General features: G+C 41.4%; 1 protein-coding gene across 24 annotated transcripts in view; it reads right to left on the bottom strand.

The window, feature by feature from the left end:
- PLEKHA5 (pleckstrin homology domain containing A5) overlaps positions 1-3,358 on the bottom strand; it is a 249,599-nt gene extending 246,241 nt beyond the window's left edge. For all 24 annotated transcript variants that reach the window (XR_007717602.1, XR_007717603.1, XR_007717604.1 and 21 more), the window contains exons 1-3: positions 3,129-3,358; positions 2,886-2,965; positions 574-631 (exon numbers count right to left, since the gene is read on the bottom strand). Coding sequence is in view for 20 of the 24 variants with exons in the window: in XM_050747566.1 (XP_050603523.1) it covers positions 574-631; positions 2,886-2,965; positions 3,129-3,217 (227 nt within the window). In the remaining 4 variants the exon portion in view is untranslated. The remainder of the gene's footprint in view (positions 1-573; positions 632-2,885; positions 2,966-3,128) is intronic.
- Positions 3,359-15,264: the final 11,906 nt, after the last annotated feature.

Here is a 15,264-nt window from a genome sequence, read left to right as displayed (position 1 = left end):
TACCAAATTGTGCCTAGGTTTACATCACTTTTGCTGCCTGTAAACAGCCCTGGTTAAAATATATATTAACAATATGAACAAGGTTCACTTAAAAAAAAAAAGATGTTCACGTAACTCAAAGATTTTTTTTTGTTTGTTATCTTTTAGCACAGATAATCAAAGATCAAAACTTTAAGTACCACATAGCTAATGACCAAAGAGTATAATCCTCTATTACCCAGGAATATACACAGAAGCACCAAAAAAAAAGGTAATTGTAGTCATATTCTGATGAAGCTGGACTATTCCAAAAGAAAAAACTGAAAAAGATACAAAATGATTTTTAAAAGTGGCCATAAATGATCTAATTTCCAAATCAATGAATCGATGAATATTCCAGGCAAATAACATTAGAAAACTAACAGTGCCATTTTTTCTCTCAAAATTCCAATACTATACAAAATAAAGAATACAGTCACCATTATATGATAAACCTTAGAAAATCATGATCAAGACTGAGCATACAACTATTCAGCTGAGGAGTAATCACAGCATTCTACTTACGAAAGAAAAAATGAAAGTCAAAAAACTCACTTTATATAGTATCTTGCACCTTCAAAAGTATATGCTTCTTCCCAGCCAGTAGGCAAATCTAAAACAATACATATATTACAATTAGTATTACTTCAATGATAGCAAAATAAGTCTCAATCAATTTTATTCATTTTCATTTATTAGCTGTTTTAAGTAGATTACTAACAAAAAAAAAGTGTTGAGCTGCCAATACAATAGTAGATTATCATTTTTTGAAAAATAGCAATTCAAATTTAAAGCCATCAGAAAAATGTCCACAATATTAGAGATTATCTGACCTGAGTACACATTGTAATATATTAGGGTGGAGAGGAACTATGTTCTGGCATCCAAGAAAGCAAAGGGAGGCCTTCTAATCCCAGGTGAAACACTCATGAATGACTAACAAAAAACCAAAACTGTGCGTAACAGGCAACGCCTGCCTCTTCTTGGGTATACTGTGTCTACTTAAGACCATTTTTTTCAGTTACACAAATGAAGCCATCTAGGAAGTGTCACCGAAGAGAATGCAGAACTTCCTAAGTACTTAATTAGTGGAAAAGAAATGGCACCGAATACTTCCGTGTTTGTTTCCAAAAATTTGACTAAGAGACGTGAAGTTTCAAGTAGTAAAGTTGGGAATAATTCAGGTGAACAATGGTATCATTATGTGCTACATATTACTTATTAATGACAAGTTGTTTGGATTTCATCAAAATACCTCTTGGAAGTAAAAACAACTGATGTGTGTACAAAACCACAGAGTCCAAGCAAAATAAACCAAACCAGAAAAAAAAAAAAAAAAGTGAAATCACATAAGAGAATAAAATTTTTCTGTGGCGTGAATGTTATCAAATCTGTGAGGGTAACTAGGACATATATTTATATCACACATATTTCCATAGGGTAATTATTTAATCTCGTCTTTAATGAAATATCGTCTTTAATGAAATAAATCTGTTATTATCCATAAAAGCAAAGAGGCCATCAAAGTTGTAATATGCGTGTAAAACACCAGAAAGGTATATTGAAGCAAAAGCCTGCACCGGGGAATTGAGAAACATGACGGTGTATTAGTCAGAAATGCCTTAAAAATGTAACCTCATCATGCTTGCTACACCAGCCTTTCCTTTCTTCCTCCACCTTTTTGCAAATCTGGAGACATTAGTCACTTCAGTGAACTCCAGCATTTCACAGAGAAGCAGGTTTGTTCAATATCCTGGCAACTTTAACAGATTCGCGGAATGTCAGAGTGTATCCCAGAGACCAGCTCTGAGGACTGCTGAAACTGGCCTTGCCTTGGACCCAAACTGCTCTCAAACCTTTCCAATGACCAGCACTGGAGGCAGGCCAGTAAGAGAACACATGTTACATTTCAAACACAAACAAGTTTCACAAATGTAAACAAAGAATGATAAAAGAAACCCAGACCAGCACAGAAACTACGAGGAGCCTTTTCCAGCTCCACTCACACTGAGCATTCAAACAAGCTCCCAAAGCCATCCGAGAGAGCCGCTTCCCCACGGACCCCCTCCAAACAGGGCCCGGTGCCCACACACGGGACACCCCCTCGCAGGCCCACCGCCTCCTGGCAGTCTGTGCAACCTCCGTGCGGCTGGCGGGGACTTTAGATCCGGATCGCCAACAATTGAGGCTGCGAACGCCTCCTCCGGCTCCGGCTGCTCCTCCTGTGGCAGGAGGGAACGCGCCAAGCGTTTCCCGAGCCGCTCCCTGTCACAGAGCGGATCGCAGCACCCCCGAACTCCTCTCCTCCTCCTCCATCAGCCACCTACCCACAAGTCCCACCTAAGAGGAGGAGGAAGCTGCACGGCAGGAGGCAGCGCTCCCGGGAGGAGGGGGAGGATGTGGTTACGTTATCCCGGCGGGCGAGCAGGGTCTGGGGCTGCAGGGAGGAGAGTGGGCAAGGACTGCCTAAAGGTTGCTGAGGGGCAAGACGGCAGCTGGGGGTGGCCGGGGAGTGAGTAGCGGCCGCGGAGGAAAAACTCAGGACTCCAGGTTTCAGGGATGGGAGCGTCGCCACTCCAGGGGCGCGAGGGTCGTCTAGGCTGGGATGGGGGAGAGGGCGCAGGAAGAGGGCGCCGTCTCCAAGTTATGATGAAAGGCTGAGGAGAAAGAGGCGCCCCGAGACTGGAGAGAACTCCCGGCGGCGGAGCCCCCGTGGCCCTTCTACCTGCGGCCGCCCCCTCCCGGCCTCCGCCCCGCCTCGCCGCCTCCCGCGGCCCGCGGCACCGGGCAGGTTGCTGGGAGCCGGGCGGCCCCGGCTCTGCCGCCTCCTCCAGGCGGAGCCCAACTCCGTTCGGGCCCGGTGTTACCTGTGCTCTGCCGCCGGTGTCCGGTGACCACGGCCTCGCCGGTGACGGGGTGCAGCCAGGTGGTGCTCTTGGCCTCCTCGCTGCAGGGGTGAGAGAAGGGGCAGACACGGAGCGTGAGAGTGGACGCGGCGGCGAGCCGAGGGGCTGCAGGGGCACAGACCCGGGCTCTCCCCCATCTCGCCAGCCGCCCGCCTCCTGCCCTCCCGCCCCCGCGGGGTCCCCGTGTCGTCCCCAGCTCTTTACTTGATGAAGAAGACTCGGCCGCCCCTGGTGATCCCGTAAGTCCAGGACCGGGGCAGGGAGATCCACTCCAGGTTCAGATCCGCCGCCATGTCTGATCCCCAGCCGCCGCCGCCGCCTTCTCCTGCTGCCGCCGCGGCTGCCGAGGGAGGAGGGAACGAGCGAGCGAAGGGAGCGCGGAGCGAGCGCGGCCGGAGCGCGCCTCCCCGGCCCAGCGCGCCCCCGCGCGCGCCCTACCCCCTCGGGCGGTGCCCGCCCCGCCGCCCCGGCAGGGTCCGGCCTCCGTCACCGCCCCTCCATCCCCGCGGCCGCCGGCCGGCTGCCCCGCCGCGCGCTCGGGGGATGGGCAAGCGGCGCCGCGCCCCAGACCCCTCCCTCGGGCCCCTCCCGCGTGCCCGCCCCCTCCGCCGCGCGAAGGTTCCGGGATCGATTAAAAAAAAAAAAACGCGTCCTGCCCCCAGGGCTTTGCCCGAAGGCTTCCCATCCCAGGGCGCGATCAAAGGGAGCCTAATAATGTCCGCGCCCCTGATTTCTCTGTCTTTCAAACAACAAAAACACAGCGTCCGAGCTTTGTTTTATAAGAGCTGTTGGAGAGCCAACAGATTTTTCCAATATATTTATCGTTTTAAAATGGAAAGCTGTTTTTATTAAAGCACACGAAAGGCTTTTCCTGTTTGTTTGTTGTGTGCCAGATATCAAAGGTTGGACGTGATACGTGGCCCCATGAAATATAACTGGATTTAGACCTGACAAAACAAGTTTTTTCTCTTCCTAGGCCCCTTAAGTCATATCTTATAAAATAAAAAATCTGCTTTTTCTGCTACTTCTTTTTAAAGATTCACTTATTATCAGTGTGGATTTTTACGTCCCCCTGTCTCCAATAGATTACAATAATAGCTTATTTTACGGAGTCCTTGTGACGGTGTACATTTTTAAATCTTCACAACAACTGTGTGTGTGTGTGTGTATATATATATATAAACAATCTATAAAAATCCCCATTTTACAGATAGGAAAAATGAAGTTTAAAAACACAGTAGTTTGCCCAGTCATACTAATAACTGCCAAAGCCTGGATTCAAACTGGCCGTAGGATTTCAAAAGTATATTTGTATAACCTCCTTGCTGTACAAGCCTACTTTGTTTTATTGTGATTCACTTTATTGCTGTTTGCAGATATTTCATGTCTTACACATCGAAGGTTTGTGGCAACTCTGCATTAAGCAAGTCCTAGCACCGTTTTTCAACAGCGTTTGCTCACTGCATGTCTTTGTGGCACATTTTGGTAATTCTCGCAATCTTCCAAACTTTTTCATTATTGTACCTGTTACAGTGATCTGTAATCAGTGATCTTTGATGTTACTGTTGGAATTGTTTTGAGGGCACCATGAACTGAGTCCATGTAAGACAGGGATCTTAATAAATGTGTGTGTTCTGACTGCTCCACCGACCACTGTTCCTCTGCCTCTCTGCTTCATCTTGGGCCTCCGTATTCCCTGAGATGAAACACTAATAATAATGGCCTAATATTGAAATTAGGCCAACTAGTAACCCTACAATGCCCTCTAAGTGACCAAGTGAGAGGAAGAGTTGCATATCCCTTACTTTAAATCAGAAGCTAGAAATGATTAAGCTTAGATGTATCAACAGCCAAGAGAGGCCAAAAGCTCAGCCTTGTGTCAAATAATTAGACAAGTTGGGAATGCAAAGGAAAAGTTCTTGAAGGAAATTGAAAATGCTACTCTAGTGAACACACGAATTATAAGAAAACAAAACAGCCTCATTGCAGATAGGGAGAAAATTTTAGTGGTCTGGGGAGAAGATCAACCCAGCTACAACATTCCCTTTAGCCAAAGCCTAATCCAGAGCAAGGCTCTAACTCTCTTCAATCTTATGAAAGTTGAGAGAGCTGAGGAAGCTGCTGAAGAAAAGGTTGAAGCTAGCAGGGATTTAAGGAAAGACACCATCTCCATAACGCAATAGTACAAGATGAAGCAGCAGATGATGATGTAGAAGCTGCAGCAAGTTATCCAGAAAATCTAGTTAAGATCATTGAAGGTGCCCACACTAAACATATTTTCAATGTAGACAAAACAGCCTACTATTGGAAGAAGATGCCATCTAGGACTTTCATTGCTAGAGAGGAAAAGTCAATGCCTGGCTTCAAAGGGCAGGCTGACTCTTTTGTTAGGAGATAATGCAGCTGGTGACTTTAGGTTGAAGCCAGTTCTCACTGACCATTCCAAAAATTCTAAGGCCCTTAAAAATTATGCTAAATATACTCTTCCTGTGCTCTATAAATGGAACAACAAAGCCTAGATGACAGCACATCTGTCATGACTTACCGAACATTTTAAGCCTGCTGTTGAGACCTACTGCTCAAAAAAAAAAAAAAAAAAAAAAGAAACGAAAAGAAAAGAAAAAGTGATTCCTTTCAAAATATTTCTGTTCATTGACAGTGTACTTGCTTACCCAAGAGTTCTCCTGGAGACATAAAAGGAGATTAATGTTGTTTTCATGCTAGCTAAGTCAACATGCATTCTGCAGTTCATGGATCAAGGAGTCATTGTGACTTTCAAGTCTTATTATGTAGAAAGTACATTTCATAAGGCTATAGCTGCCATAGATGCTAGGTCCTTGGATGGATGTGGAAAAAGTAAATTGAAAAAATTCATCATTCTGGATGCCATCAAGGACATTTGTGACTTAAGGGAGGAAGTCAAAAGATCAACATTATCAGGAGTTTGGAAGAAGTTGATTCTAACCCTCATGGATGAGTTTGAGGGGTTCAAGACTTCAGTGGAGGCAGTAACTAGAAATGTGGAAATAGCAAGAGAACTAGAATTAGAAGTAGAGCCTGAAGATGGGGCTGTATTGCCACAATCTCATTGTAAAATTTGAAGGGATGAGGAGTGATTTCTTGAGATGGAATCTATTCCTGGTGAAGATACTGTAAACATTGTTGAAATGACAACAAATGGTTTAGAGTATTATATAAACTTAGTCAATAGAATACTGGCAGGGTTTGAAAGGATTGATTCCAATTTTGAAAGAAAATTATACTGTGTGTAAAATCCTGTCAAACAGTATCACATGCTACAGAGAAATCCTTCATGGAAGGAAAGGTCAATCAATGCAGCAAACTTCATTATTGTCTTTAAGAAACTGCAACAACCGCTCTTACCTGCATCGACACTAGCCTGACTGGTCAGCAGCCATCAACAACATTGAGGCAAGATCCACCAGCGAAAAGACTAAGACTTGCTGGAGACTCAGATGATCCATTAGCATTTTTTAACCATTAGATTTTTTTTTTTTTTTTTTTTTAAATGGAGTCTCACTCCTGCACTTGCCCAGGCTGGAGTGCAGTGATTTCAGCTTACTGCAACCTCGGTTTCCCGGGCTCAAGCAATTCTCCTGTCTCAGCCTCCCTAGTAGCTGGGATTACAGGTGCGCATCACTATGCCCAGCTAATTTTTGTTTCACCATGTTGGCCAGATTGATCTCGAACTCCTGACCTCAGGTGATCCACCCACATTGGCCTCTCAAAGTGCTAGGATTACAGGTGTGAGCCACCACGCCTGGCTAAAGTATTTTTAAAATGAAGGCATGTACATTTTTTAGCCATAATGCACACTTAATGGATTACAGTATAGTGTAAATATAACTAATACATGCCCTAGGAAACCAAGAAAATTGTGTGACTCACTTTATTGCTATGTTCACTTTATTGTGGTGGTCTAGAAATAACCAGCAGTATCTCCTAGGTATGCCTGTAGTTACAAAATAAGTCTTGTTGGCCGGGCGCGGAGGCTCAGGCTTGTAATCCTAGCACTTTGGAAGGCCGAGGCGGGTGGATCACGAGGTCAGGAGATGGAGACCATGCTGGCTAACATGGTGAAACCCCGTCTCCACTAAAAATACAAAAAAATTTTAGGGCGTGGTGGCGGGCGCCCTATAGTCCCAGCTACTCCGGAGGCTGAGGCAGAAGAATGGCGTGAGCCCGGGAGGCGGAGCTTGCAGTGAGCCAAGATCCTGCCACTGCACTCCAGCCTGGCAGACAGAGCGAGACTCTGTCTTAAAAAAATAAAAAATAAAAAATAAGTCTTGTTTCCCTTCTTCCTCTTTTGTTCGTTTAACAAGGGCAGATTTCGCTGCGACTGGGATCTTCTCCCTTAACGCCATCTAAGAGTAACTGCCTCTTCTCATTGTCTCTGGTCTTTTACCACACTCGGAATCGCTTATGCATCTTTGCAGCAAGATGACTCATTCCAACAGGATGCACAGTTCAGTAATAATAGTACTACTTAGTATTCTTATAGCACCTAATTTTGTGACCAGTTTTGGGTGTTTCTGAAGCATGATCTCATTCATCTTCTCAGTAACTTAAAATGGTAAATAACTTTTTTCAACAGTTAAGGAAACTAAGGCGCAGAAAGGGTAAATGACCTCGGACAAAGCCATATCCAGCAAGTCAGTTAGGGCCTGAACTTTTTCTCCCATGCTCTGATTCCCCAAGGCCATTCTGTCTTCAGTGAAAAAGAGTCTGCAATTACTGCTATAATTTTCCTGTCCATCTGCATACATAAGGGGGAAAAATAACATCATTTTAATGTTTTCTCTTTTGGTTCCTTTGCATTCTCCTCTTTCGTTTCACTACTTATTACTTCTTGACATCTTATCTCCTGCCCAGTCTCTGGAAAAAAAAATGACTCTTTTTTTTTTTTTTTTTAAATCAATGAATAACTAGCAGGAAATGTTCCACATTAGCGTCAGTGGTCACTGAATATAATATAGCAAGAAAATCAGGAGTTACTGACTTTGTATTATGCTGTCATTGCAAATAAAAAATCTAAAGTCAATCTTTTAATATGATTATAACTTTGCAATTCTAGTACCAGTTAGTCCAGCTATAGCGTTTGACTTTTTGACTGTGTACTACTGGGAAGCCTGTAAGTTAACCATATGCAGCACTGGTATTCCTTTTAGCCCTAAATCTTTTGATATTACAAGATTCATTAGTGCAAGGCACATTTCAAAAAGCAATAGAAATTCACTTCATAAAAACGTGTATCTTAAGAAATCACATTCACAGTGCTTAAATGGCAGTCTAGAATCTTACGTACAATTCTATAATGTCCCCCCAAATTTAGGAAAAGCAGTAAATAAAAAACTTAGTGACACATATACAAAAAGAGGCATGCTTCTGATTTGGGGAAATAATTGCCCTTAGGACTTCCAAGAGCCAGTAAAAGCAGCCTCAATATTAGAAAGATGGGCGCTGTGAATAATTTCCATCCTTAATGAATAAAATTGTATTTTTGTTAAAATCATTCTAGAATGCCCTCTCTCTGTCACTATGTCTTTATCTAGTTCTGCTTTATCTTGTAGTTGTGTGTATACGTGAGTCTCCTTCACTGTAGTGAGGTAAGAATCATGCCCTTCCCATCACAGACTCTCCGCAACCTTGAGTCAGCACTAGAATGGTTACTGAATTTAATTTTCTTCCCAATGCTTCTACCTACCAACAGAGTTATTTCCCAACAACATATCCCCTTTTTTTTTTTTATCACCCCATACCTCTTCAATAACTGATTCAGATACAAACTAATATCTAACCTCTGCTTTTTATTGTCTTTTTTTTTTTCATATTTCCATCCTATGAGACTATTCAATTTCTTATATCATGATCTGCCTTTTGGAGCAGCATTATCCGATGACTATCACAGCACAGCCAGAAAAAGAGGAGGTTTAACAAGTACTGAGCACTAAAAATAAATGTCCCTCGCTTCATATATGAAGGAAAATCCTTGTTCTAAAGAGCTTATAGTTCAAACAAAGCAGAAAAACACACATAATAACAAGAAAAACACAAAGTTAAGTTTCCTAAAATATGTGAAAGGAAAAAGAACAAGGTGACATCTGAGAAAGCAGCTAATCAATTTGTTTCCTTTTTTTAAAGGGAATGGGAAAAATTTCTGAGTTCTAGAAAATGGAGAAAGAGGCTCATGAGAGAGAAGATAATTCCTTCTAGTATTAAGAAGCATCTATCGTTCATATATATATTAATGTTTATTAAAATATACAAACTTTTGTGACTTTTATGTGGTTGTCTTTCCAAATATATTTGTGATACCTCATGTATCACATTATTGCATAAAATACCTCATACATCACATGTTGCATTATTAATTCACAAAATAAGAATATTTTTTTCTTTTTTTTGAGATGAGGTCTCACTCTGTTGCCCAGGCTGGAGTACAGTGGCATTATCTCTGCTCATTGCAACCTCCACGTCCCAGGCTCAAGTGATCCTTCCACCTAAGCTTCCAGAGTAGCTGGGACCACAGGTGCAAACCACCAGGCCTGGCTAACTTTTTGTATTTCTGGTTAGAGATGGGGTTTCACCACGTTGCCCAGACTGGTCTTGAACTCCTGAGCTCAGGCAATGCACCCACCCACCTCGGCCTCCCAAAGTTCTGGGATTACAGGTATGATGAGTCACCACACCCAGCTGACAATAAAGAATATTGTAAACAGTTTCTGTAACTTTTAACTAGTCAGCAGTAAGGTGTTATATACCATCAAAAGTCTACAGTGAAGGGCAAACTACGTGATCCAATTAGCTTAGTGGAAATCTAGGCAGAAAGACTGGAGACTGAGGGTCTAAGGCAGAGAAGAAAAATAAAAATCTGGCCGGGCGCGGTGGCTCAAGCCTGTAATCCCAGCACTTTGGGAGGCCGAGACGGGCGGATCACGAGGCCAGGAGATCGAGACCATCCTGGCTAACACAGTGAAACCCCGTCTCTACTAAAAAAATACAAAAAACTAGCCGGGCGAGGTGGCGGGCGCCTATAGTCCCAGCTACTCGGGAGGCTGAGGCAGGAGAATGACGTAAACCCGGGAGGCAGAGCTTGCAGTGAGCTGAGATCCGGCCACTGTACTCCAGCCCGGCGACAGAACCCGGGAGGCAGAGCTTGCAGTGAGCTGAGATCCGGCCACTGTACTCCAGCCCGGGCGACAGAGTGAGACTCCGTCTCAAAAAAAAAAAAAAAAAAAAAAAAAAAAAAAGAAAAGAAAAATAAAAATCTGGAAATCAATTTATTAAAGCTTTTTTTTCTGTTAAGAACTGGATACAGAGAGATACAAATACAATTATTTCTTTCACTCATTCTTTCAACAACCATAGGCTGTATGGGGTCCCTACCGTTCTGCTGGGTGATAGCAACTAAAAGACTCGGCTAACTTTGGGCAGCTTAGAAAGGGAGATGGATATGCAAGTATAGTGTGGGAAGTAGCATTCCCATCCCTGTCATGTACTATAAATCTTCTGTAACGGTTATTTTTCAAGGGTGTCCCATGAACCATTCAAGGTCTATCGTGAACTATGGTCTTTTAATGTTGATGTTTTGGAGTGCTCTTCGGTTATGAAAAGGGAGAATGGAAAGAAATATGTAATAGCACTAGTTATTTTGCTGCTGGCTGATCTCTTGACTACAGCAGGGATTCTAGACAAAGTTTAGGGCATCTGTTTGGAGGCATGGAGAATAAAAGGGAAGGAGATGGTTTAAAAGCTTGCATCTGAACCCCTGAACCTGTTCAAATTAAACACCTCTTCTTTACCTCAGTCAGGGAAACTGTAATTATCTACTCCTCTCTTTGCTATAAAAGAAAAAGCAAAATTCCAACAGCAGAGAATTAAGAAAAGAAGTATGTTATAATGCAGGAGCAGGGGGCAGGGTAGGGAAGGGGGACACTGAGTCAGGAGTCTGGCTGAATTTTATACTTGGCCTTGCCATTAATAAGTTGTGTGACTTTAGACAACTCTTTTAACCTCCACTTCCCACTCAGACCTCTGGATCCTCATATGGAAAGTGAGACCATAGGTCTATTTAGGACATTAAATACGACACTTTTTCCCTCTAAAGTCCTGTGCACTCCAATGACTGAAGTTGGGGATGTTTTGTCACAGTGAACAGACACGAGTAAGATGCCTGATCTGTACAATTGTTTAGGATTTTCTGCCACTTAGATGGCTTGTTAATAAAAAAGTTTGGAAGAGCAATTTACACATTTTTTTTCCCCCCACACACTTGTATTTCGCTTCTACAAAGGGCTCTATAACATAGACATTATAGCACGTTGTAAGCAAGAAAACGGGCTCCTCATAGATATCATATCCCGTAGCCATTAAGTGGCAGACTTAGGGCTTGAACCACCTTCTTCTGACATTAGGTTTTAAATTTCATCCACAAGACATTCCCTTCCGAACGAAGCTTCATTCATTGTGTCTATTTCCCCAGCCCCAGTCACTCTTCCACCCACTGCAGTTGTTATCTGCTCTCACCACTTCACTGTGCCTGCTCTTCCGGGTCACCAGTTGCCCTGCTGTAAGTTACCAAGTTCAGGGGATATTGCAGTTCTGAGCTTTTCCAACCTTCATACTGTATTGACGTAGTCGCCACTCCTACTCCTTGAAACTCTCCACTTTTTGGTTTTATGACACCACTTCCTGTAGCTCTCTTGCTCTTGTGGCAATATTTATCAAAGTGTGTTCTATAGATCATCTGCAGCTGAGTCACTGGAGATGCTTTTTAAAATTCATTCCTGAGCCCTTCCCCAGACCCATTCCCAGACCTTCTGAGGGTTAGCCAAAGAAATTGGCATTTAGCAAACACTTTGGTGATTCTTATATATACTAATGTATGAGAACTACTGCCCAATAGGATTGTAATTCCTAAATCTATATTTCCACCCTAGACCTGTCTCCTAAGTTCTAGACCATATATCAAATTTTCTTCTAGACATGTTTCTTCTGGAACATTCCTTCTGGATGTTCCTTAAGTACTTCAAACTCAACATGCCAAAACAAATGACTTTTCCTTCAAATACTTGTAACACTCCATTTACCCTCTTAGTGAATGGTACCAGCATCCAACCAAATACCCACATCAGAAACTTCAAAATCATTTCCCCACAACTAGTCAGTTAATAAATTGTATTATCTGTCCATTAAATATATCATCACATGATTATCTCTTCCTTATTTCCACATCCTAATATGAGCACTCATCACTGCCACCCAAGTGATCTTTTCAAAAATACAAATCTAATTATGTTTCTTTCTTGCTTAAAATCTTCTCATGGCTCAAAACACAGGATAAAATCCCAAGCCTGTTGTTTGTCATTTGAGGCCCTTCCTGATCTAAGCCTTGCCAGCCTACATGTTAGCCATATGGAATGGCCCACTGATCTCTGAACCAGCCAGGTTCTTTCAAGCCTTTGCACATGCTACCCTCTCTCTCTCTAAAATGCCCTCTTTCCTGTTTATGTAACAAACTCCTACCAATGTTTAAATTCTTAGCCCAAAGCTACTTCTGGTATGAAACCATCCCTGATTCCTTTGGACCAATGTCATAACACCTTCTACCATACTCACATATCTTCACTACTGAAATATTATAGCTTATATCTTTTTCTCCTCCTTAAACTTCCTAAATGAAACATTTTATTTATCTTCATCATCTAGCATTCAATAAACATTATTTAAGTGAATGAAGATTTAATATTTAACATTTACATAATGCTGTATATTTTATAAAGCACTCCATATTTGATACTTATTTCTGCTTGTATTACTGTGACCTGCCAGTGAGTTATGGTTCTACCCTTTCTTAGATTTAACACTCCATTTAGCTTTTTATAGACTGTCCCATATAGAAGAGAAAAAGTGGCATGGGCCCAAGAGCAGCATAGCAGTGTATGAAAATAGCTGCTTTCCAGAGAGCTGTCTACCTGGCTTAAAAATTACTAAGGATTTATAGATATTTTGAGTAAGACACGGAAGGACAGAAGGAATTCAGCATTATCTTTAGTTTGTTAAAGGGACCTATGGTCCTTCCTTTATGTACAAATTCTTCCTAGAGAAAGTAGTATTGATAAAAGTAATGTGTAGTACTTAGAAGATAAAATAAAATTTAGCTACATTAACTGGAGGGGAAAATGTGTACATTTATAATTGCTGAAGATGTGTGTAGCTGTAAGTGACAATGGCTATCAGATCTCATGCCCTGAGCCCAAGGGATAAGTGAAAGAATGAAGGAGACGAATTTTCTCCCTCATCATTAACATTTTACACAGTGTGTGAGTACTCTCTAAGTAGACTCTAAATGGACTATTTTTATTTAATATTTTGGGTCAGTACTTGCTTAAAACAAGAAAATTTTTCCCATCTGGCAATTCATATCTTTTAAAAGAAAATTATACACACACACACACACACACACACACACACACACACACACATACTTATTTGATTTTAACCAATTTCCCTGAATTTCCAATTCAATGTTTGATCCAGTTACATGTGGGATTATATAAATAAAATGCAATATCTTTAGTTAATTGTAATGTATTTTATAGCCCAAATTAAGGAAAATTTAATGCAAATTTGTGCATTATCATAGGCTTTGCCTTGTGCATAGTTTGTGCTCAGCAAATGTTTAATAACTGACTGAATCATAAAATAACAGTGTACAGTGCTAGGGGAAAAAATGGAGATTTTTGAACAAACTCCTCTGTCTTGGATACATTTTTCCTTAAAACCAAGCAGTTGTAAATTCAGAAGTATCTTTATCAGTTGAATTTCTGATCTGAAGAACATATGTATCCGACCTAAGAAAATCAAGAAAAAGTTATGAATAACTACAATAAGAAATGTGAACAGATTTAAACTGAAAAGGGCTGAGAAAATGAATCATATCAGCTTAAATTTCTCTTTTTCTTTACAATGCCATGTGGGGTAACAGAGGGAAGAGGAGAGACTGAGCTGTGTGGAAACTGTTTTGGTGAAAGCCTTGCTGTCCGCTGCAGACCTGCCCTACTAGGATGATGTGAGAGTGTAGACCTAGGAGACAACACTGGTTGGAGAGTCAACGTGTTATTCTATTTCAAATTATGTCACCCTGAGCCCAACTTTACCATTTACATAAAGTGGATAGGATTCGCTATTTGTGTTTTTACAGAGTATTTTAAGAGAGTTTTTTTCACAACCTTGATAAAAAAAAGATTTTAAAATATTTATAATTGTCTTAACATTCGTCATTGACAAAATGCAGGTAATCCTGTTTGCCAGCAATATTTAATATGTTCAGAAGATCAGATGATAGTCTTGATTTTGATGGAATTAAAATATTCTCTTATGTTCATAAGCAAAAAAATTTGGTGCTAAATATTTTGATAGCTGGAGGAGTTCTCTCTATACTATTACTGTACAAAACCTTTATGACATTTGAGTAGAGATTTTTTGTTTGCAATTTACTCAACCAATTTAAGTAATAAACACTTTTTGTGAATCTAATGTATGTTATACCTTAGGCTAGAGATACTGGAGATACAAAAAAATATAAATTCAGGCTTTAACTGAAGGCATTATAGTCAAGTTGAGGTAAGAAACAGTTAGGAAGAGAGAAATAGACAATTATTGTATCATCCATAAATGGCATGATAAATACTGCACGAGATGGGAGATAGAAGATAAAAGCTTGTAAAAAGGGCATCCATCCTTGACTGTGAGGAGAGGTAGTTAGGGAAATCTTCCTAGAAAAAGTGGTACCTGAGTTGTGTTGTTAACTATCATCGCCTTTATAGGTATTTCTTGAAATTCATAAATTACATTTTAAGTTAACTCTGCCCTCCTTCCTTCCTCCTCCAGTTCTGTTAGGATATGAGATACTAGAGGTCTGGGGCAATAAATGGCAAAAATTGCTAACATCAGTTCTTCCTTATTAGACCTCCACTCATTTTTAAATGGATCCATTGATGCCTGAACAAAATACATATTTCTTTACTAGGCTCCCAGTACCTAGATGTGAGCCCTAGGATTGGGTTCTGCTAAATGAGAACAGATAAATGTATGGCAGGTTATGGAAAATTTCCTTAAATTGTTGGCAAATAACTTGGTCCTGCTTCCTTCCTTCTTCCTTAACTGCTGCTTGGAATGTGTATAGGAAGTATATAGCTCTGTCTTGGATGATGAAGACAAGGGCCACACCCTAGGAATGGCAGAGCAGACACCTGGATACAGCCTGGGTCCCTAAGGACTTCAGGCAGCAGCGCCAACATAACTGCTCTGGACTGCT

The sequence above is a fragment of the Macaca thibetana genome, chromosome 11, assembly GCF_024542745.1.
Source record: "Macaca thibetana thibetana isolate TM-01 chromosome 11, ASM2454274v1, whole genome shotgun sequence".
NCBI classification, from domain to species: Eukaryota; Metazoa; Chordata; class Mammalia; order Primates; family Cercopithecidae; genus Macaca; species Macaca thibetana.
This window is presented reverse-complemented; position numbering and strand designations above follow the sequence as displayed.